Source organism: Ambystoma mexicanum, chromosome 6q, assembly GCF_040938575.1.
Source record: "Ambystoma mexicanum isolate Mex_15411 chromosome 6q, UKY_AmexF1_1, whole genome shotgun sequence".
Taxonomy (NCBI): Eukaryota; Metazoa; Chordata; class Amphibia; order Caudata; family Ambystomatidae; genus Ambystoma; species Ambystoma mexicanum.
The window spans coordinates 1,610,425,615-1,610,449,807 of NC_090937.1; the positions used below are offsets into that span (position 1 = coordinate 1,610,425,615).

The 24,193-nt window shown below is 48.8% G+C and overlaps 1 protein-coding gene and 1 pseudogene across 1 annotated transcript in view; one reads left to right on the forward strand and one right to left on the reverse strand.

Annotated features, from left to right (window-relative positions):
- LOC138515663 (butyrophilin subfamily 2 member A2-like) overlaps positions 1 to 13,797 on the forward strand; it is a 149,935-nt gene extending 136,138 nt beyond the window's left edge. The window contains exon 5 of the mRNA XM_069630346.1: positions 13,015 to 13,797. Within this exon, the coding sequence (XP_069486447.1) occupies positions 13,015 to 13,454 (440 nt within the window). The 3' untranslated portion in view covers positions 13,455 to 13,797. The remainder of the gene's footprint in view (positions 1 to 13,014) is intronic.
- LOC138515701 (MKI67 FHA domain-interacting nucleolar phosphoprotein-like) lies at positions 6,828 to 7,501 on the reverse strand (annotated as a pseudogene).
- Positions 13,798 to 24,193: the final 10,396 nt, after the last annotated feature.

The following is a 24,193-nucleotide window of genomic DNA, read 5'->3' on the forward strand; positions in this document are numbered from 1 at the left end:
TTCAGCAAAATGTGTGCAGCCTTTCACTGCGGAGTGAAGTAAATATCCAACATGGCTCCGAGCGCTCCCAGAATGCATTGCGCGCCCGCGCCATTTTGAACCAAGCATAAATCAAGCACAACAAAGGTAAAATGCAATAGAAACCAAGAGGCCTCAGGTGCCATCGTGCCTCCTAGCAGGAATCCGCTGATTCCTATGGCATAGCCTGGGTGTCCCAAAATGGAGGACATTCAGAGCCACTGCCAAGTCAGCATGTAGCTGCCACCAGCTCATACTAAGCTGTGTGCGCTCTGAGGCCCACGGGCCTGTGACACATTACACAAATTAAAATAAATAAATAAACACACAAGTGCCCAAAAACACACAGAAGGTGCATAAGGGTATACCCCCACCCATGGGTGCCATAAGGGTATTCCATGGTTGTTGTTCACCAAAATGAAAACATGAAGAGCTGCACTGCCAGAGGTACAGGATGGACCTCAGTGGCAGAATTCATAGAGAAAACACACAGATAAGTGATAGGGCAAGTACTAGGAGGCCCTGTCCCTCCATAAGGCATTTCCAGCATCCCACCATGGAACGGGTAAAAGTGACTGCTAGTAATGGTGACCACCACCTGCTCATTTAAAGACCTCATTGTGGAATTGTATTTGGTCTGGTAGCTTTTCCTTGAGGGAGGATATCTATTGCTGCATTCATGTGTTGGACTGAGAAAAGCTTACCTAGCCCACCAAATGGCCACCTTCCAGCTCCGTCTGCTCTGGCTTCTGCACTCGGGACTCTGAATAACTGTGGGAAAGTGGGCCACGGGTTCTGAATTGGCAGATCTTGATGACTGTTGTGACCCTCTCTAGCCGGGCCACATGTTATGGATTGGACGGCTCGGTTCTGGACCATAGGCTAGATGGAGCCATGCAAGGTTACAACCAGCCCTCCAGATAAGCTGCGTATAGTGCCATTTTACACATGTAATTATGGCCATTACGGAGCATTTAATTTTCTTCTGCGTACCTTTACCGCGTTATTTATTTTCATTAAAAAGCCTCCTTTCCTCCACTAGATGGCACTAGAGTGCAAAAGGTATCTTGGATATGCACCAACAAACACATTTCTTTTATCAGTGGCAGAGCCTTTCATATGCATAATAGTTAAAGTGAGCAACCCAAAGCGCCCATTTAATTATGTGTTTATATTAACACATCATTAAATGAGCGCTTTATATATCTATGATGTCTGCTAGATTGACACGCAAAAAAAATAAAGTTGCTTTAAGTCACTAATCAAATGTTTTCAACATCATGAATAACAATGGGCTGGAGGTTTGTTGCAAAGAATCTCCATATCTGAGTTTATTATATAACATATTTTATTACATGTCTTAAATCACTGAAAGTACTGTGGGGTTAACTGGATCTTTCAGGTTGACATTATCTTGCATTCTGGGACTTATAGTATACCATTCAGAACGTGAACATTAAAGCCACAATGATATTCTTTTGGCTTAACACGTAGCTGTAAGGATTTACATGTTGCCATGTGGCGTTATTATGCAATTTGTGTTTTTTGTAAGTAAACTCTATAAGACATCATTACTGTTGGTCTTGAAATCCAAACTATTTGTACCAAGTAAACCTTGGAAGCTATGTGGTCAAGTATTGCAGAGTGGATTAAAATCCCTGCTACACAGTTCAGGCAAGGTTTGTGATCCTGGTCCCGTCCCACACTCCCCCCTTGCCTACCCGCCCCATCTGTCTGGCCACCCCACTCCGTCCTTTTTGGATGCAGCCAGAGTACCAGTAGTTCCTTTTTTTCCACTTCCACCACTCTTTAATCCCCCTGATGTGATTAGCGATTACGGGCTAAATTGGCTGTGATGCGTGTCATGCCAGAGATGCAAATTCTTGACTATCTTGGAAGAAACCCATCAGACAATCCAGACTGCTCACCTATGATGGAAGTAGAAGATGGGGGAATGTACAGGCAAGTTATTAATACTCGAGGAGTTCATGTGAATTTATATTGAAGAAGCAGCAAGGAGTAAGCCACGAGACATATACACTTTGGGCCTAATTCACAGAAACCTTTTTATAATGGCAACAGCCCATTGGAAAACACTCAATGAATTAGACCCTTTGTCATGTGCATTATATAAATGGTCACTACTGTTAGTCTAGAAAATACCCTACCATAGCATAGACGATATATTATGTTGGCCGAAAACCAACCGCATCATATGACTAGCATCGTCAATACAGAATTGTCAGAATAACCATAGAGCGTCCATTTTGTAACACTAGAATTCGCCAATTTGCAATTTTGTCTTTTCCTTGCTTCTGTTCAAATGCTTTGCTAAAAGTGAATTCTATTTCGCTCTGCTCATGTACAAAGCAAGGCCACAAGTTACATGTTGAGAGACTAGCCCAGACAGCGATGCACTGTTTCCCTTCCTCCCTCCCTCACAAGTCCTTGGAAGTAAGCAGAAAGGCATTTAATCACTAAGCAGGTGCCAGCTAGTCTCGCTGGGAAGGCAGAAACTGTAGAAATAGGCAGTTAATGGCTTGAATTATACTCTCTTTTGCGGCCCCCCTTCCTTGGGCCCTGCTAGACCGAGCCGACCTCTAACTCACAAATAGAAACCAAGAGATAGTAAGGCTTGGAATGTGTCCCTCCTACGAACACAGCTTGCTTGCAGAACAAGAGCACTATGTTCTTGGTAACAAAGAATAGTGTCTGCACTTTCAGAGATTGCAAATGTTGTTGAATAAATGTCTTTGAGGGTGTCACATTCGTCATAATTGTCAATCATCGAACCATTGCAAAGAGTGATACATTATGGGCGGTTTGGATGTGTCACTACTGATAATATGATGGTCATTTTGTATATATGTAATGAATGAAAATTGTTCGCTCTCTTGCGTCCCACGAGGTCTGGGTGACACACGTTGCTGGACGTGAGACCCAGTCGGCCGACTGAGACAATTTTCTTTGCAATAAACCCTAGATTTTGGGAATTGAACCTCGTGTCTGGCGTATCAGTTTGTGTGTGGTGATTGAGCCTTGTTTCCATGCACGAGGGTCCCCAAGGGGCCACGTCACTACTATTAATGGTATAGTTAAAACAGTGGAAAAGGGGTCAGTCAGGCTTTTTTGAGTAGTAACTAGTTGGCAATAAATCACTTGTTATAGACATTTCTGTTTTTTCTTAAAAGGCACAGTGGCAAAATTAGTTGCCCAGGATCACACACTTTAGTGTTGAAGCAGGGATTTGGGACCAGTCTGCAACTTATGCACTTGTCTGCATTTCTTCCCAACTGTAATTGCCAGAATTATGTTTTTGGTTTTATACACAATGTGGGGATCCACATTAATTTCCTGCAGCAGACAGCATGGAAGGTAGCTTAGCAGGGTGTGACTGTTGCTGAGATTATGTGTGCAAGTTCCTGTAAGTAAATCGTATGCTAACACTTGCTTACTCACACTCGCTCTGCAAGCAATACATTAGTCTCTATCTATAGTAGTTCTTAACAGAGTTTCTAGGGTCCAGAATTTTGAAAATGAAGCTGTGTATGTAGCACGTACTTACAAGTTATTTTATGGCAGAATATTTTCCACAAGTGTAATAAAATGGTTAAAGGCAAGCCAGACAACTTTGATCCACAACTCTTTTGGTCTACGAGTCCGATTTTATGGGTCTGATTTTACGGATGCATTGGGTGTATGTTGGATAATTTTACTCTCTTGCAGAGGAGAAAACTCATTTTTACTCTCTTGAAATTGCATTTACTCTCTAATTTGAAAAATCATGCGTAAAATACTCCCACCTCAAAATCTTATCGAGAGCACTGGTTACAACCTTCCTTTATTTCCCTCCACAGCATACTTGTTCTTCCCGGGCATTAGTACCCCTCCCCCCCACTTCCTCCCTTCTCCCAGTGCTGCCCCCTTCTCTCTGGTCCTTAAAGTTGCTCATCCCTTAAGGTTGTCCTCTGTCATTTCACCTACAACATCTCCCCCCTAATTAACATTGTGGGGTCAGTGATCCTTTTAATGGTTTCTGCAGGTCTCTGCAGTATTCTTCTGAAACCTCTATGTTGATTCCTGACCACCTTTTGAAGTATGGTATTCAATCATACGCTCTTCTGCCACCTGCTCAACTTCACGTGACCTGTTGCTTTGTCCCGAATTGGAAGGGGTCACGGTGCAAACTTGTTTCCATTGTCCATGATAAGCTTGCATCCCCATTTCACCCTTTGCATCCCCAGTTCAGCCTTCGCGTGTTGGCCTCTTTTCCTTTCTCCTGTTTCTTGGTTAGCACCGCTGTTCCTCTGCTCTTCCACTTCTTCATTTGTCTGTTGTTATTTCCAATTCCCTGATATTTCCGCACATTCTCAACTCCTGCTCGTCTTTCCATCCGGGCATTGGGTCTCAGTTTCCCTTCCCTGGCTATTGTATGTACTTCAGTTAGCCCTGATCCTTCTGTTATTGGGATCTTTCCTCTCTTGCCACATGACACTCCTCCTCGTGTCATGTCAATCCGCGCACTTGGAGGTCTTGTATCATTCTTTTTATTTTCATCCTCATGCATTCTCTCTTCACCCACTTCTTCTTCCATCTTTAGGTTTCCACATGCTTCTTGGGGTGCCGTCTCCATTCTTTCTGTCACGTTTTGTTGGACCACGCAGTCGTCCGTGATGCTCATGATACATATACGTTTTGTTTGTGACGCCTCTTCCAGAACTTTCACTTTGTTGTCCCAGGCATTATCTCTCCTTTTTCTTGCTTTCTACTGTCTCCTGCTCCAGCTGTTGTTCAGCTACAACTCTGGTAGTCCTCTTTCTGTGCTCTTTCTGCTCCTTCCTCCTCCGGGTATACTGTGTGAATCTTGAACAACTTCACGCCGGAAGACGGTTTGTTCTTCCCCTCTGTTATTGTCTCCTCTTGTGATATATAGTGGTTTCCATGGGTTTTCAGCAGATCTGTGTCACAGCCACCCCTGTGTGCTATGGTTCCTACTTGTCCTGCCTTGTTGGGATGCATGTCATCGTTGACGTAGATAGGGGTCTTTGAGATCAGGTCTGTGTGCTCTTGCACATACGGAGATGTCACTTCACCAGGGAGCTCAGATGTACCATGGACCTCTGGGTTATAAACCCCACAGCCCACCCCTCTCCCCCAGGACACCAGCCTATCTTTGGAAACCGGGTCCTCCAGGGTGTGATGCGGTATTTCTCCTGCCACTTGCAGCGTAGCTTCCTTCCGGTGTTTAATGAGGTCAAGCGCTTCTGCCGGTATGCAGTCTTTATATCGAATATTTTATAGAGAATGAACATATATCGAATATTTTATAACTAACATTTTTGTAGAGAATGCATTTAGGGGTTGGTTAAAGGGATAAATATTTTTGGGAAACGGTTGGGGTGCGGTTTTAGGGGTGGGAAACGGGGGTATAAAGAATAGTGCATTCTCTATTCAATTTTTCGTTATAAAATATTCAATATATGTTCATTCTTTATAAAATATTTTGGTATAAAGACATGTAACCTCTTCTGCTGTACTGTTGTAGGATGCTTTTGTCCCTGGCAGCCTCTCCTTTCTTTGCTTGGTGCTGGGGGCCCATTCCTCTGAGATGTACTTTGAGGGGCGGGTTTCAGACCAAGACTGCTCAGTTTCCGTGTTTGGGGCTGGTCCTGTCATCTTTGTCCTGGGGCCAACTCCTGATGATGATCTCTGGTTTTTACGATATTCGGCAGGAGTATTACTCCTCCTGTTCATGTGGGGTTCTTCTTTTGGCAACACTCATTCCTCTTTTGGGGTACCGTCTCTGGGAGATGTTCTGGGTGTGTATGATGCTTTCTCATGGCCGAATTTCTTCCAAGCGTTATGTTACGGTGGGTCTGTTTACCTTTAGTGTCTTATTCTGCTTCGATGGTCAGCTGGTGAGCTGATTTCCATGGACTGTCACCTGGATGAATCCTCTTCCTTGTATAATGTTGGTGTGTGTCCTTTGTGTTGGTTTGGAGTGTTGGTGGCTTCCTTGTGCTGAGCACTGGAGGTTCCCTGTGCTGTTCCCTGCTTGGAGTGACAGTGGATCTACATCCCGGTGTTGATTTGGAACCAGGGCTCCTTTGGACCACATTGTGAGGTATCATTGGTGGCTGGCGGGTGTGGAGTGCCAGCGGCATCGGTCCTTGCTCTGCATGCTGGTCTTCAAATAGCTGAGTCGCTGTGAGGATGAAGCGGGCCTCGTGACCGCCGATAGACAGGTTACCTTTTTTGTCCAAGTGGTCGAAGGAGCTGCGGGTGCCAACTCTTGTATGGTTACCCTCATAGTTTGCTTTGTTGATCTGGCTGGGGAAGATTGGCGACGTAGTCTCCTTTGATGGCGTCTTGACACTGTTGGTCCTTGTGTCGGTGCGCATGCTCTCCCCCTGGCGTGAGCCCTTGCACTCCTAGGGGAAGCGTGGCATGTGTGTGTGGCGATTTGTTTTGGTGGTTTTTTTGTTCACTTTTTGTATCAGTCCTGGGTGTCTGTACTATCTCTTTGCTGTTATCCTCCAAGGGAGCTCTTTTTGGGGTTTGTTTAGCACTCTTTGCACTTCCCGGGCACATCGGGATGCCCTGTTTGTTATGATTATCCTCCATGGCCATTGTGTTCTCTTTTGCAATCATTCTTATTGCTGTTTTCATAGCACTGGTTGTAGGATCGAGTATACCATCTTAGTCACCCTCACACGCTTCTCTTTACTGTGCCTTGCGTCTCCCTTTCTGGGTTTCCTTCGAACTGGCTGGAATATTTAACAAAACTCATCATCGTCACCATCATCCTTCTAAATCATCATAGACTGTCGGCGTTCAACGACTGACAGTGTACAGACTGGTGCAGTGGCCTGACTCTTCACAGAGCTGTTTAGTTCAGCTGTCAAATTCAGTATGATCTTCTTCCCGATAGGGATCTGGACATCGAATCCAAGAAAATCATGATCCATTCCCTTTGTATAGAGTTCCTTCCGCAGTGTCCATGCCTCTGCCAGGAGTCGTTTGGTCATCTTTCCTCTGTGCTGGACAGTACGTTTCTTGGTGTACTGAGTCACCGCTGGATACTTCGGCTTCTTAAGTGTTTTGTTTTTATTCCCTTTGACAATATTTTCATGAAAATTTTCTGGTGGCCTACACTTACATTTCAAGAGTCTCTTACAGAAAAGGTAATTATTCATGGTCTCAGCATGAATCTTGGCCACTTCATCACACTCAATTTCCCCAAATGCACGGCCTTTCCTACCACCAGTCTTTTTACTTCTTAAAATCTACCTTGTGATCCGTTTCCAAACTGGCTGAAGTAACTCTTAATTTGTGTCTCAGAAAGTCCTCAGGGTATAATTCCCAAGTGAATAACACCACATGTGAGCTTCTCTGGCTTATTTCTCTGTGTTGGGCCTCGCACACGCTGGCCCTCATGACGACCCTGGCGGAGAACCATGGTGCAATTTGCACCATGGTCCATGGCGCTAAGCTGCCAACTCCGCCATGGTGGTTGGCGGACTTACCGCCCCATTCCGACCTTGTCGGGGCGGTAAGTCCCCAATCCCCATTTACCCTTCCCCATTCCCATTTTTGCCCCATAGGGTATAATGGGAGTGGGGAAGGCGTTAATTACGCCACCGTAAATTACGGTGGCGTAATTAACAACAAGTCCCGTAGCGCAATGGATTTTTCCGCTTGCAAAAAGCAGGCGTAAAAATCACCATGGCGCTACGGGAACTCGTAGTCAGGCGGAAAGGTGCGCCATGGTTTACGCCGGCGTAAACCCCTTTCCGCAAGGGTCGTAATGAGGGCCGCTGTTGGAACTCCTTCTGCCACTTCAGATCCAGAGACAGAAGAGGAGCCTGAGGACTATTGGTATCTCCTTCCTCCGTCATTCTTACAGCCTGCAGCAGCACGGTTAATATTCATGGGGTGGGACCGTCTTCGACCCCCGTGACTGTAGCAAGCCTCTCACCATCAGGAAATGCTTCTGGATGAGCACCTTGCCTCAAAGCGGTGTGCTCCTATTAGGTGCCGGTTTGGGAGGATGGAGTGCGGCTGGAAAATTGTCCCCAGCAAATCCCCTGTTGGTGCGGCGGGCAGCTCTGCAACCAACAGCGGACAGCAGCAAGTCACGGAAAATGGCTGAGAGCCCTGTAAAGCACAAAATGGCTCTCTGTCGTGCGATCTCATGCCGGTGTCAGCGGAGGGCAGAGTGCTAATTTTCTTTGCCCTATGGAATGGCTGGTGCAGTTGCCCTTATCCGCCGATCCGGCTGAGTTCAATCCAGGACACCGGGATCAGTGGAAATTGACAGGATGCCGTGATCGGTGGTGTTTCACAGGATGCTGGGATTGGCGGAGGGGGGTGGCTGCAGTACCCCTCTCCCATATTTCAGATCGCCGGTATCAGCAAAACTTCATAAAAAGCCAGGATCGGCAGAGGCGCGGACGTACCCCTTTCTTATGCATTAGGATGCTGGGATCGGCGGAAATCTCTCCAGGACGCCCTCGGAATCATGTGGGCACATTTGGGTGCATTTCCCCTCATCAGCAGTCGTTGTGACCCTCTCTAGCTGGGCCACATGTTATGTATTGAACGGCTCGGCCCTGGACCATAAACTAGACGGAGCCATGCAATATTACAACCTTCCTTTCTTTCCCCCTATATCATACTGGTTCCTCCCTTTGTGCTGCCTCTTCTCTCTAGTCCTTAAAGTCGTTCATCCCTTAAGATCATCCTCTGCCATTTCACTTACTACAATGACCTATAGAGTGTTTGATAAAACAAAAGGTAAGGCTGAAAGGTTTAGAATTAATCTTGACCTCTGGCGCAGCTCTGGGCAATCCTCCAGACCATCGTTCTAGAGCATGTCAATCCATTACAAAAAGGTGAAAGACCATATGCAACTCAGGCTTGATCCCACCCCAAAAGTGGCAGTCCAGACCAAACTGCTAGGTCACATCCCTATGCACAAGACCCATGTCTGGGCATACCTGTCCCACTCGGGTGACTTTGTAAAATAAAAAGGTGATGTCTGGAAAGTATAGAATTAGTCTTAACCTCTAGTGCAGCTCTGGGTGACCCTCCAGAGCAGTGCCCCTGGTTATGATTGATTCAAAACCCTCCAGCCATCACCTTTTGCTTTTGCTTAAGTCACCCTGAGTGGGACCGGTACAGGTCATCAGTAGATTCTCCGACTGTGTTTCACCAATGGAGGTCATCATTACACTCTGCATAAGGTCTACAGTTTCCTAGATGGTGAGCTATTCTGAGGAAATACTCTTCCAAACAACAAGGACACCCCGCACCCTGACTTTGCTAGTCGCATGATAAAAGAGGGGAGGGAGAAGTAAATAAATACATGATTATATATAATTATAACAGTGTAGTATCTAGAAAAATAGATGAGAAAGGTACAAAAAGTTCCCATAAAGATCCAGAGATGTAAACAGTGTATATATAAAGTGACTAGTGCAATCCACATCAGGTATACACCTCTAATTAAAAATGCAATATTTCATACTTCCATCTTAGATTAATCCAAGATAGTTGAGGGGAATAACTGTTTCAATAACCTAATTAATGCGAGTTTCAGAGATAATTGAGGCCTCCTGATAATTTTGTTCCATAATTCCTTCTCTGTGAGATATCTGAAAGAGTTGTTTAAAATGTATCTGTCTCTGGTTTGTCAAACCAGCACCCCACCACTAGATGTTCTAAAGCTTCGACAGTGCTGGGGGCCTTATAAAATCGAAGAGTCTCCCATGTCTATCGACCTTTGCTCGCGCACCGGCACTTGGTTCGTGGGAAACACGGCTCTGGGGAACTGATTTTGCCAATGAGCATTGGGGAATTCTTTTAAGCACTGTGTGACAGTATTAAAGGGCTTGTCCTCCATTGTCACATAAGTGAACAGCCTACACTTCTTACATCGGCTGATTGTTTCTGTTGTTTCTGTCCAGTCAGCCCTCCAGAGTTTCCCTCTAAGGGCAATCGGTGCAGTTATTAGCATGTCCGCTGTTGCTACAATTGAGTAAGCATTGATCATACCATAAGTTGAGCATCAAATAAGGAACCCTCTTGAGCCAGTAACATTTTCCTGAAGAACGAGAGAGTTTTCCATCTAACCAACGCTTGCAGTGAAATTAAGCCCAATTCGTAGCGTAAGATCCTAGTAGGCACTCCAAAAGGCTGAAGGAGGAGCTTTTCCTAAAGAAATCTTTCAAAATGACTCCAGAGTAAAGTATTGACTGCCAGTGATATGTCTGCCCCATGAGACAACATTGAAATCAGTTTCAATCTATAGAATTTGATCTTTGGTAAGTAAGAAAAACACCCAAATCTAGAGCCAATACCGCGGGCCTGGGCATCCAGCTAATACCGCAGGCCTGGGCATCCAGCTAATACCGCGGGCCTGGTCATCCAGCTAATACCGCGTGCCTGGTCATCCAGCTAATACCGCGGAGCTGGGCATCCAGCTAATACCGCGGGCCTGGGCATCCAGCTAATACCGCGAGCCTGGGCATCCAGCTAATACCGCGGGCCTGGGCATCCAGCTAATACTGCGGGCCTGGGCATCCAGCTAATACCGCGGGCCTGGGCATCCAGCTAATACCGCAGGCCTGGGCACCCAGCTAATACCGCAGGCCTGGGCATCCAGCTAATACCGCAGGCCTGGGCATTGAGCTAATACCGCAGGTCTGGGCATCCAGCTAATACAGCGGCCTGGGCATCCAGCTAATACCGCGGGCCTGGGCATCCAGCTAATACCGCAGGCCTGGGCATCCAGCTAATACCGCAGGCCTGGGCATCCAGCTAATACCTCGGGCCTGTGCATCCAGCTAATACCGCAGGCCTGGGCATCCACCTAATACCGCGGGCCTGGGCATCCAGCTAATACCGCGAGCCTGGGCATCCAGCTAATACCGCAGGCCTGGGCATCCAGCTAATCCCGCAGGCCTGTGCATCTAGCTAATACCGCGGGCCTGGGCATCTAGCTAATACCGCGGAGCTGGGCAACCAGCCAATACCGCAGGCCTGGGCATCCAGCTAATACCGCAGGCCTGGGCATCCAGCTAATCCCGCGGGCCTGGGCATCCAGCTAATACCTCGGGCCTGGGCATTCAGCTAATACCGCGGGCCTGGGCATTCAGCTAATACCTCAGGCCTGGGCATCCAGCTAATCCCGCGGGCCTGGGCATCCAGCTAATCCCGCGGGCCTGGGCATCCAGCTAATACCACGGGCCTGGGCATCCAGCTAATACCACGGGCCTGGGCATCCAGCTAATACCGCAGGCCTGGGCATCCAGCTAATACAGCAGGCCTGGGCATCCAGCTAATCCCGCGGGCCTGGGCATCCAGCTAATCCCGCAGGCCTGGGCATCCAGCTAATACCGCGGGCCTGGGCATCCAGCTAATACCGCGGAGCTGGGCATCCAGCTAATACCGTAGGCCTGGGCATCCAGCTAATACCTCGGGCCTGTGCATCCAGCTAATCCCGCGGGCCTGGGCATCCAGCTAATACCGCAGGCCTGGGCATCCAGCTAATACCACGGGCCTGGGCATCCAGCTAATACCGCAGGCCTAATACCGCGGGCCTGGGCATCCAGCTAATACCGCAGGCCTGGGCATCCAGCTAATACTGCGAGCCTGGGCATCCAGCTAATACCGCAGGCCTGGGCATCCAGCTAATACCGCAGGCCTGGGCATCCAGCTAATACCGCAGGCCTGGGCATCCAGCTAATACCACGGGCCTGGGCATCCAGCTAATACCTCGGGCCTGGGCATTCAGCTAATACCGTGGGCCTGGGCATCCAGCTAATACCGCAGGCCTGGGCATCCAGCTAATACTGCGAGCCTGGGCATCCAGCTAATACCGCAGGCCTGGGCATCCAGCTAATACCGCAGGCCTGGGCATCCAGCTAATACCGCGGGCCTGGGCATCCAGCATCACAGTTTCTTTGTTTCATAATGTTAGCCAGCTTTGAATTGCTGTCAGCCTTGAATCATAATTATTATTATTACACTTATTGAGCATGGGCCTAGCTTCAGGAAGCAAAGGAGCATTTTACGAGTCACCTGGGGAAGTAGACAGCGAGCGAAGCAGATCACAAGGGACCAATACTTGCAGCATGGAGTTAACAGTGATGCAGGGGTGGGGAGGCTGGCACTTTGGGGAGAAAAGGTGGTGGAGCAGATCTCCCATTCTCAGGTTAGGTGGGAAGGGGTGGGAGGGTGCACCTAGCTGCTAAGGAGAAGACATTCCTTGAAGAGGACAGTCTTGATCTCCTTCCCGAAATGTCGAAGTGAGGGGCCGAGTCTGGTATTGGCATGGATCCACCAGTAATCCATCATTGTATTGTATAATTTCCAATCCAATGTTAGTGGGTTATGATCACTTTCCAGATTTCTCCAGATTTCACAGTTTTTATATTCAACCCAGTCCTCCGTTTTCAGTAAGGTGTAATCTGTAACTGTTTTACAGCCTTTGGCAATATATATTTGGAGTTTCTGGAGTTTTTGGAGTTTCTGGTTTGCGAATGGAAACAGTTTTGTGATGCTATAATAGCCAGCAGTTTACCCGTAAAGTCTATTGCTGCAAAGGTGAGGTCTAGGACCTTAACGCTGGACACACCAATTATTTCTTGCACGACTTCCTGGATTCTGCTCCACTACCTCATCTTTGCATTCAGATCTCTGCAGATTGTCACTGGGCAATTGCTTCAGCCATCCAATGGAGCCAGAGCTTAGTGTTCATGATCCTCAAGATGTTCCCCTCTGAAATTAAATGGTCTAAACCCATTGCAGTGTTTGATGTGGATCAGGTGGAGAGGTTGCTGGAACTTGGGGGTTAAAGACTCATTAGCAAGCGGGTGGAGAGCTCATCAGTACATGTGTTAGGAATCTCTGAAGCACCTGTAGTGAAGTGTCCATCATTGGATACATTGAAGGCTGCTTTATACTCATTAACCCTTTCTTCTCTCACTGCAGCACTGCTGAATCTGGATGGAGACACTGAGCGCGAAAGAAGGACCCTGCCTGCTAGAAGATACGTGACCATCACAGAGCAGTCCCCGAGGAGACCTTACTGGGAGGTGCAGCTACTTGAGGGTGGAGAGTGGGAAGCTGGAATTGCAAGACTGTATGCGGAAAGGATAGAAATGTTTGGACTTTTCAATCATGACAAATACTGGAGTTTCAGGTCCTTTGATTATAGTGATGAGCTTGCCTGGGGAACCTTAGCACCATTGCATCAGGACCCCCATCAGTCCCCTGTGATTTTGGGGTTGTACATGGATGAGGAGGAAGGGTGGCTGTCTCTGTACAATGCTGACACCATGGAGCATCTCCACACTTTCTCTCCTGGGGACTTCTCTGACAGAGTGCGCCCCTTCTTCAGGTTCAATGGAACAGCTGTTCGCCTGTTGTAGGATCCCTCTTACATCTCTCCAACTCCACCCTCCTCTATTCGCTCTCCCTGTTCTTCAACCTTTGTGGTAGCAAGTTTTCCCAGGATTCTGGCAGGTTTGGCCCTACTGTCCTCTTAGAATTGTGTTCTTCCTGCTCTGTTGGTCCTCCCACTTGAACCCCCCAACACCTACATGACCGATGAGAACCCCTCGCCACTCACGTGTGCCTTTGCATAGAGTTCTCTGTCTGCTCTCCCTGCACAGTTAGAAGCAGCATCCTGCCAAGTCACGGAGGAATTTTCAGAGCAAATTCCAGTCTCTGTGATAAACCTGTTATTTCAATAAAAGTGAAACATCTTTTTTTTACTAGGCAAATACAGTATTCTTTTCAGTACATTATTAGTGCAGTATTATGTTCTTAAAGGGCCACTGTGTTATTTTAGAAAAATATACTTACTTCTTTCAGACAAGAAACTTCCAGAACTTTAGGAGTGTTATTACTAGTTTGGTGATATCCCTTAATTAATGTACATATGCCGTATTGCACTTAATGCATCCATCTGAGGAGCACTGTCTGATTATGAGATTACAGTCGCAAGAGCAGTCAAGGAAGAGCGCACACACATCACTTCATGTATGCAATATCAGAAATGTAGCAGCCATTTTAAAAGCAGGAAACACAATCCATCCTGTGTCTCAGAAGATGGCCACCTCCAGCAGCCATGGAAGCATCACGAGACTGGATGCGGAGGAAGCTCAAATACTCTGAGCTCCAATTGCAAGCCCTTGCTGAGGAGATGCCAAGGAGACCCCCAGACGTTTCTGGAACCTCATGGCACAAACGGCCAAGCACTCTGATTACAGCGCTCCCGCTAGATCATTTTTGTGGACGAAAGTCAGCAAAGTTAAAAAAAACTAGGACCCGGGAGGACAACGACATTTCTTTTCTTAAAATGCAAAGCATTTAAAATATGACTTCCAGTTCTGGAGCATGACAAACAATCTTAAAATCCTGATAGTAGTTTTGTTTCCCTTGAATTCCTTGCCACCCTCCAATCTCAGGGACCAGAATGGGACCAGTAAAAAAGAATTAATGACTTAAATTCCATTGTTTTGTTCTCCGATTTGAAAACCAGTAGGTGGAAGAATTCTGTCTTTCTTTTTATCTGTTGACTTCCATCATTTTGACTTCACCCCTGGACGCTCTCTCTTGTCAGAGGAAGCCAACATATGTGCTTATTGTAAGCAGAGGATCAGGCAGCGGTGGAGGAGCCTCATAACCCTCTGTGAGGTGTCCATCCATCCTAGGGAGGAAACTAATAATGACCATAAGCAGAGGCTCAGGCAGCGGTGGATGAGCCTCATAACCCTCTGTGAGGGGTCCAGCCTTCCTAGGGAGATAACCAGTAATGACCATAAGCAGAGGCTCAATCACCGGTGGAGGAGCCTCATAACCCTCTGTGAGGTGTCCATCCATCCTAGGGAGGAAACCAATATTGACCATGAGCAGAGGATCAAGCAGCTGGTGGAGGAGCCCCATAACCCTCTGTGTGGTGTCGAGCCATCCTACGGAGGGAACCAATATTGACCATGAGCAGAGGATCAGGCAGCTGGTGGAGGAGCCTCATAACCCTCTATGTGGCGTCCAGCCATCCTAGGGAGGAAACCAATAATGACCATAAGCAGAGAATCAGGCAGCTGGTGGTGGAGCCCCATAACCCTCTGTGTGGTGTCCAGCCATCCTAGGGAGGAAACCAATAATGTCCATTAGCAGAGGATCAGCCAGCTGGTGGAGGGAGGAGCCCCATAACCCTCTGCGTGGTGTCCAGCCATCCTAGGGAGGAAACCAATAATGACCAAAGCATAGGATCAGGCAGCTGGTGGAGGAGCTTCATAACCCTCTGTGAGGTGTCCAGCCATCCTAGGGAGGAAACCCATAATGACCATAAGCGGAGGACCAGGCAGCTGGTGGTGGAGCCCCATAACCCTTTGTGTGGTGTCCAGCCATCCTAGGGAGGAAACCCATAATGACCATAAGCAGAGGATCATTCAGCTGGTGGGGGAGCCTCATAACCCTATGGGTGGTGTCCAGGCCACTTAGGGAGGAACCCAATTATGACCATAAGCAGAGGGTCGGGCAGCTGGTGGAGGAGCCTAATAGCCCTCTGTGCGGTGGCCAGCCATCCTAGGGAGGAAACCAATAATGACCATAAGCAGAGGAGGTTTATAGTCATAATGTCGACAAAAAAATGTCGACAGACAAAAATGTCGAAAAAATAATGTCGAAAATAATAATGTCGACATTCTATACTTTTAATGTAAAAAGTCATAATGTCGAAAAAAAAATGTCGACATTTTTTTTTTTGACATTATGACTATAAACCCTTAAAACTGTCAACACCTCACCCAACACCCCCCTGCCACCCCCCCCCACACCCCCCAACCACCCTTTCGCCCCTCATACTCAACACATACCAATTATTTATTTATTTATTTATTTATTTATTTATTCAATAATTAAATAAATAAAAATTGTATTTACTATGGGGGGGTCCCCCCCCCCCAACCCCCCCTCACCCAACACCCCCCTGCTGCCCCCCCCACACCCCCCCAACCACCCTTTCACCCCTCATACTCAACACATACCAATTATTTATTTATTTATTTATTTATTTATTTATTTATTTATTTATTCAATAATTAAATAAATAAAAATTGTATTTACTATGGGGGGGTCCCCCCCAACCCCCCCTCACCCAACACCCCCCTGCCACCCCCCCACACCCCCCCAACCACCCCTCATACTCAACACATCATATATATATTTATTTATTTATTTATGCATACACTAAATTAATGTCGAAAAAATATCGAATAATGTCGACATTTTTGTTTGTCGACATTATTGTTTTTCGACATTAATTTGTCGACATTTTGACTGTCGACATTATTGATGTCGACATTATGACTGCACACCGCAGAGGATCACGCATCTGGTGGAGGAGCCCCATAACCCTCTGTGTGGTGTCCAGCCATCCTAGGGAGGAAACCAATAATGACCATAAGCAGAGGATCCGGCAGCTGGTGGCAGAACATTGTGACTCTCTGCATGGTGTCCAGCCATTCTAGGTAGGAAACCAATAATGACCATAAGCAGAGGATCAGACAGCTGGTGGCGGATCATCATAACCCTCTGTGTGCTGTCCAGCCATCCTAGGGAGAAAACCAATAATGACCATAAGCAGAGGATCAGACAGCTGGTGGAAGAGCATTGTGACTCTCTGTATAGTGTCTAGCCATCCTCGGGAGGAAACCAATAATGACCATAAGCAGAGGATCAACTAGCTATTGGCGAATCATCATAACCCTCTGTGTGGCGTCCAGCCATTCTAGGGAGGAAACCCATAATGACCATAAGCAGAGGATCAGGCAGCTGGTGGAGGAGACTCATAACCCTCTGTGTGGCGTCCAGCCATCCTAGGGAGGAAACCAATAATGACCATAAATACAGGGTCAGGCAGCTGGTGGAGGAGCCTCATAACCCTCTGTGTGGTGTTGAGCCCTCCTATGGAGGAAACCCATAATGACCATAAGCAGAGGATCAGGCAGCTGGTGGAGGAGACTCATAACCCTCTGTGTGGTGTCCAGCCATCCTAGGGAGGAAACCAACAATGACCATAAGCAGAGGATCAGGCAGCTGGCGGGGGAACATCATAACCCTCTGTGTGGTGTCCAGCCATCCTAGGGAGGAAACCAACAATGACCATAAGCAGAGGATCAGGCAGCTGGCGGGGGAACATCATAACCCTCTGTGTGGTGTCCAGCCATCCTAGGGTGGAAACCCATAATGACCATAAGCAGAAGATCAGGCAGCTGGTGGAGGAGACTCATAACCCTCTGTGTGGTGTTGAGCCCTTCTAGGGAGGAAACCCATAATGACCATAAGCAGAGGATTAGGCAGCTGGTGGGGGAGACTCATAACCCTCTGTTTGGTGTCCAGCCATCCTAGAGAGGAAACCAACAATGGCCATAAGCAGAAGATCAGGCAGATGGTGGCGGAACATCATATCCCTCAGTGTGGTGCCCTGCCATCCTAGGGAGGAAAGCAATAATGACCACAAGCAGAGAATCAGGCAGCTGGTGGAGGAACCTCATAACCCTCTGTGTGGCGTCCAGCCATCCTAGGGAGGGAACCATTAATGACCATAAGCAGAGGATCAGGCAGCTGGTGGTAGAGCCTCATAACCCTCTGTTTAGTGTCCAGCCATCCTAGAGAGGTAACCCATAATGACCATAAGCAGAGGATGAGGCAGCTGGTGGAGGAGCCTCATAACCCGCTGTGTGGTGTCCAGCCATCCTAGGGAGGAAACCCATAATGACCATAAGCAGAGGATCAGGCAGCTGGTGGTAGAGCCTCATAACCCTCTGTTTAGTGTCCAGCCATCCTAGAGAGGTAACCCATAATGACCATAAGCAGAGGATGAGGCAGCTGGTGGAGGAGACTCATAACCCTCTGTGTGGTGTTGAGCCCTTCTAGGGAGGAAACCCATAATGACCATAAGCAGAGGATCAGGCAGCTGGTGGGGGAGACTCATAACCCTCTGTTTGGTGTCCAGCCATCCTAGAGAGGAAACCAACAATGACCATAAGCAGAGGATCAGGCAGCTGGTGGAGGAGACTCATAACCCTCTGTGTGGTGTCCAGCCATCCTAGGGAGGAAACCAACAATGACCATAAGCAGAGGATCTGGCAGCTGGCAGAGGAGCCTCATAAGCCTCTGTGTGGCGTCCAGCCATCCTAGGGAGGGAAACATTAATGACCATAAGCAGAGGATCAGGCAGATGGTGGCGGAACATCATATCCCTCGGTGTGGTGTCCTGCCATCCTAGGGAGGAAAGCAATAATGACCACAAGCAGAGAATCAGGCAGCTGGTGGAGGAACCTCATAACCCTCTGTGTGGCGTCCAGCCATCCTAGGGAGGGACCCATTAATGACCATAAGCAGAGGATCAGGCAGCTGGTGGTAGAGCCTCATAACCCTCTGTTTAGTGTCCAGCCATCCTAGAGAGGTAACCCATAATGACCATAAGCAGAGGATGAGGCAGCTGGTGGAGGAGCCTCATAACCCTCTGTCTGGTGTCCAGCCATCCTAGGGGGGAAACCCATAATGACCATCAACAGAGTATCAGGCAGCTGGTGGAGGAGCCCCATAACCCTATGTGTGGTGGCTAGCCCTCCATGGGAGGAAACCAATAATGCTCATAACCAGAGGACCAGGCAGCTGGTGGAGGAGCCCCATAACCCTCTGTGTGGTGTCCAGCCATCCTAGGGAGGAAACCAATAATGAACAAAAGCAGAGGATCAGGCAGCTGGTGGAGGAGCCTCATAACCCTCTGTGTGGTGTGCAGCCATCCTAGGGAGGAAACCAATAATGACCATAAGCAGAGGACCAGGCAGCTGGTGGAGGAGCCCCATAACCCTCTGTGTGGTGTCCAGCCATCCTAGGGAGGAAACCCATAATGACCGTAAGCGGAGGACCAGGCAGCTGGTGGAGGAGCCCCATAACCCTCTGTGTGGTGTCCAGCCATCCTAGGGAGGAAACCAATAATGACCATAAATACAGGGTCAGGCAGCTGGTGGAGGAGCTCATAACCCTCTGTGTGGTGTTGAGCCCTCCTAGGGAGAAAACCCATAATGACCATAAGCAGAGGATCAGGCAGCTGGTGGAGGAGACTCATAACCCTCTGTGTGGTGTCCAGCCATCCTAGGGAGGAAACCATTAATGACCATAAGCAGAGGATCAGGCAGATGGTGTCGGAACATCATATCCCTCTGTCTGGTGTCCAGCCATCCTAGGGGGGAAACCCATAATGACCATCAACAGAGTATCAGGCAGCTGGTGGAGGAGCCCCATAACCCTATGTGTGGTGGCTAGCCCTCCATGGGAGGAAACCAATAATGCTCATAACCAGAGGACCAGGCAGCTGGTGGAGGAGCCCCATAACCCTCTGTGTGGTGTCCAGCCATCCTAGGGAGGAAACCAATAATGAACAAAAGCAGAGGATCAGGCAGCTGGCAGAGGAGCCTCATAACCCTATGTGTGGCGTCCAGCCATCCTAGGGAGGAAACCAATAATGACCATAAATACTGGGTCAGGCAGCTGGTGGAGGAGCCTCATAACCCTCTGTGTGGTGTTGAGCCCTCCTAGGGAGGAAACCAACAATGACGATAAGCAGAGGGTCAAGCAGCTGAAGGTGGAATATCATAACCCTCTGTGTGACGTACAGCCATCCTAGGGAGAAAAGCAGTAATGACCATAAGTAGAGGATCAGGCAGCTGTTGGAGGAACATCATAACCCTCTGTGTGGTGTCTAGCCATCCTAGGGAGGGAACCATTAATGACCATAAGCAGAGGATCAGGCAGCTGGTGGAGGAGACTCATAACCCTCTGTGTGTTGTCCAGCCATCCTAGGGAGGAAACCAACAATTACAACAAGCAGAGGGTCAGGCAGCTGGTGGGGGAACATCATAACCCTCTGTGTGGCATCCAGCCATCCTAGGGATGGAACCATTAATGACCATAAGCAGAGGATCAGGCAGCTGGTGGTGGAGCCTCATAACTCTCTGTTTAGTGTCCAGCCATCCTAGGGAGGTAACCCATAATGACCATAAGCAGAGGATCATGCAGCTGGTGGAGGAGCCTCATAACCCTCTGTGTGGCGTCCAGCCATCTTAGGGAGGGAGCCATTGGTGACCATAAACAAAGGATCAGGCAGCTGGTGGAGGAGACTCATAACCCTCTGTGTGTTGTCCAGCCATCCTAGGGAGGAAACCAACAATTACAACAAGCAGAGGATCAGGCAGCTGGTGGGGGAGCCTCATAACCCTATGGGTGGTGTCCAGGCCTCCTAGGGTGGAACCCAATAATGACCATAAGCAGAGGGTCGGGCAGCTGGTGGAGGAGCCTAAAAGCCCTCTGTGCGGTGGCCAGCCATCCTAGGGAGGAAACCAATAATGACCATAAGTAGAGGATCAGGCAGCTGTTGGAGGAACATCATAACCCTTTGTGTGGCGTCTAGCCATCCTAGGGAGGGAACCATTAATGACCATAAGCATAGGATCAGGCAGCTGGTGGAGGAACATCATAACCCTCTTTGTGGCGTCTAGCCATCCTAGGGAGGGAACCATTAATGACCACAAGAAGAGGATCAGGCAGATGGTTGCGGAACATCATATCCCTCTGTGTGGTGTCCAGCCATCCTAGGGAGAAAAGCAATAATGACCATAAGCAGAGGATCAGGCAGCTGGTGGAGGAGACTCATAACCCTCTGTGTGTTGTCCAGCCATCCTAGGGAGGAAACCAACAATTACAACAAGCAGAGGGTCAGGCAGCTGGTGGGGGAACATCATAACCCTCTGTGTGGCATCCAGCCATCCTAGGGAGGGAACCATTAATGACCATAAGCAGAGGATCAGGCAGCTGGTGGTGGAGCCTCATAACTCTCTGTTTAGTGTCCAGCCATCCTAGGGAGGTAACCCATAATGACCATAAGCAGAGGATCATGCAGCTGGTGGAGGAGCCTCATAACCCTCTGTGTGGCGTCCAGCCATCTTAGGGAGGGAGCCATTGGTGACCATAAACAAAGGATCAGGCAGCTGGTGAAGAAGCCTCATGACCCTCTGCGTGGTGTCCTGCCATCCTAGGGAGGAAACCAATAGTGACCTTAAGAAGAGGATTGCACAGCTGGTGGAGGAGCCTCATAACCCTCTGTGTGGCATCCAGCCATCCCATGGAGGAAACCAATACAGACAATAAGCAGAGGATCAGGCAGCTGGTGGAGGAGACTCATAACACTCTGTGTGGTGTCCAGCAATCCTAGGGAAGAAACAAATAATGACCATAAGCAGAGGATCAGGCAGCTGGTGGAGGAGCCTCATAACCCTCTGTGTGGTATTCAGCCATCCTAGGGAGGTTACCAATAATGACCATAAGCAGAGGGTCAGGCAGCTGGTGGAGAAGCCTGATAACCCTCTGTGTGTTCTCCATCCATCCTAGAGAGACAACTAATTATGACCATAAGCATAGGATCATGCAGCTGGTGGAGGAGCCTCATAACCCTCTTTGTGGTGTCCTGCCTTCCTAGGGAGGAAACCAATAATGACCATAAGCAGAGGATCAGGCAGCTGGTGGGGGAGCCTTGTAACCCTCTGTGTGGTGTCCAGCCATCCTAGGGAGGGAACCAATTATGACCATAAGCAGAGTATCAGGCAGCTGGTGGGGGAGCCTCATAACCCTATGGGTGGTGTCCAGGCCTCCTAGGGCGGAACCCAATAATGACCATAAGCAGAGGGTCGGGCAGCTGGTGGAGGAGCCTAAAAGCCCTCTGTGCGGTGGCCAGCCATCCTAGGGAGAAAACCAATAATGACCATAAGCAGAGGATCACGCATCTGGTGGAGGAGCCCCATAACCCTCTGTGTGGTGGCCAGCCATCCTAGGGAGGAAACCAATAATGACCATAAGTAGAGGATCAGGCAGCTGTTGGAGGAACATCATAACCCTTTGTGTGGCGTCTAGCCATCCTAGGGAGGGAACCATTAATGACCATAAGCAGAGGATCAGGCAGCTGGTGGAGGAACATCATAACCCTCTTTGTGGCGTCTAGCCATCCTAGGGAGGGAACCATTAATGACCACAAGAAGAGGATCAGGCAGATGGTTGCGGAACATCATATCCCTCTGTGTGGTGTCCAGCCATCCTAGGGAGAAAAGCAATAATGACCATAAGCAGAGGATCAGGCAGCTGGTGGAGGAGACTCATAACCCTCTGTGTGTTGTCCAGCCATCCTAGGGAGGAAACCAACAATTACAACAAGCAGAGGGTCAGGCAGCTGGTGGGGGAACATCATAACCCTCTGTGTGGCATCCAGCCATCCTAGGGAGGGAACCATTAATGACCATAAGCAGAGGATCAGGCAGCTGGTGGTGGAGCCTCATAACTCTCTGTTTAGTGTCCAGCCATCCTAGGGAGGTAACCCATAATGACCATAAGCAGAGGATCATGCAGCTAGTGGAGGAGCCTCATAACCCTCTGTGTGGCGTCCAGCCATCTTAGGGAGGGAGCCATTGGTGACCATAAACAAAGGATCAGGCAGCTGGTGAAGAAGCCTCATGACCCTCTGTGTGGTGTCCTGCCATCCTAGGGAGGAAACCAATAGTGACCTTAAGAAGAGGATTGCACAGCTGGTGGAGGAGCCTCATAACCCTCTGTGTGGCATCCAGCCATCCCATGGAGGAAACCAATACAGACAATAAGCAGAGGATCAGGCAGCTGGTGGAGGAGACTCATAACACTCTGTGTGGTGTCCAGCAATCCTAGGGAAGAAACAAATAATGACCGTAAGCAGAGGATCAGGTAGCTGGTGGAGGAGCCTCATAACCCTCTGTGTGGTATTCAGCCATCCTAGGGAGGTTACCAATAATGACCATAAGCAGAGGGTCAGGCAGCTGGTGGATAAGCCTGATAACCCTCTGTGTGTTCTCCATCCATCCTAGAGAGACAACTAATTATGACCATAAGCATAGGATCATGCAGCTGGTGGAGGAGCCTCATAACCCTCTTTGTGGTGTCCTGCCATCCTAGGGAGGAAACCAATAATGACCATAAGCAGAGGATCAGGCAGCTGGTGGGGGAGCCTTGTAACCCTCTGTGTGGTGTCCAGCCATCCTAGGGAGGGAACCAATTATGACCATAAGCAGAGTATCAGGCAGCTGGTGGGGGAGCCTCATAACCCTATGGGTGGTGTCCAGGCCTCCTAGGGCGGAACCCAATAATGACCATAAGCAGAGGGTCGGGCAGCTGGTGGAGGAGCCTAAAAGCCCTCTGTGCGGTGGCCAGCCATCCTAGGGAGAAAACCAATAATGACCATAAGCAGAGGATCACGCATCTGGTGGAGGAGCCCCATAACCCTCTGTGTGGTGTCCAGCCATCCTAGGGAGGAAACCAATAATGACCATAAGCAGAGGATCCGGCAGCTGGTGACAGAGCATTGTGACTCTCTGCATGGTGTCCAGCCATCCTAGGTAGGAAACCAATAATGACCATAAGCAGAGGATCAGACAGCTGGTGGCGGATCATCATAAACCCTGTGTGGTGTCCAGCCATCCTAGGGAGAAAACCAATAATGACCATAAGCAGAGGATCAGACAGCTGGAGGAAGAGCATTGTGACTCTCTGCATGGTGTCCAGCCATCCTAGGGAGGAAAACAATAATGACCATAAGCAGAGGATCAACTAGCTGGTGATGGATCATCATAACCCTCTGTGTGGCGTCCAGCCATTCTAGGGAGGAAACCCATAATGACCATAAATACAGGGTCAGGCAGTTGGTGGAGGAGCCTCATAACCCTCTGTGTGGTGTTGAGCCCTCCTAGGGAGGAAACTCATAATGACCATAAGCAGAGGATCAGGCAGCTGGTGGAGGAGACTCATAACCCTCTGTGTGGTGTCCAGCCATCCTAGGGAGGAAACCAACAATGACCATATGTAGAGGATCAGGCAGCTGACGGGGGAACATCATAACCCTCTGTGTGGTGTCCAGCCATCCTAGGGAGGAAACCAACAATGACCATAAGCAGAGTATCAGGCAGCTGGTGGGGGAGCCTCATAACCCTATGGGTGGTGTCCAGGCCTCCTAGGGCGGAACCCAATAATGACCATAAGCAGAGGGTCGGGCAGCTGGTGGAGGAGCCTAAAAGCCCTC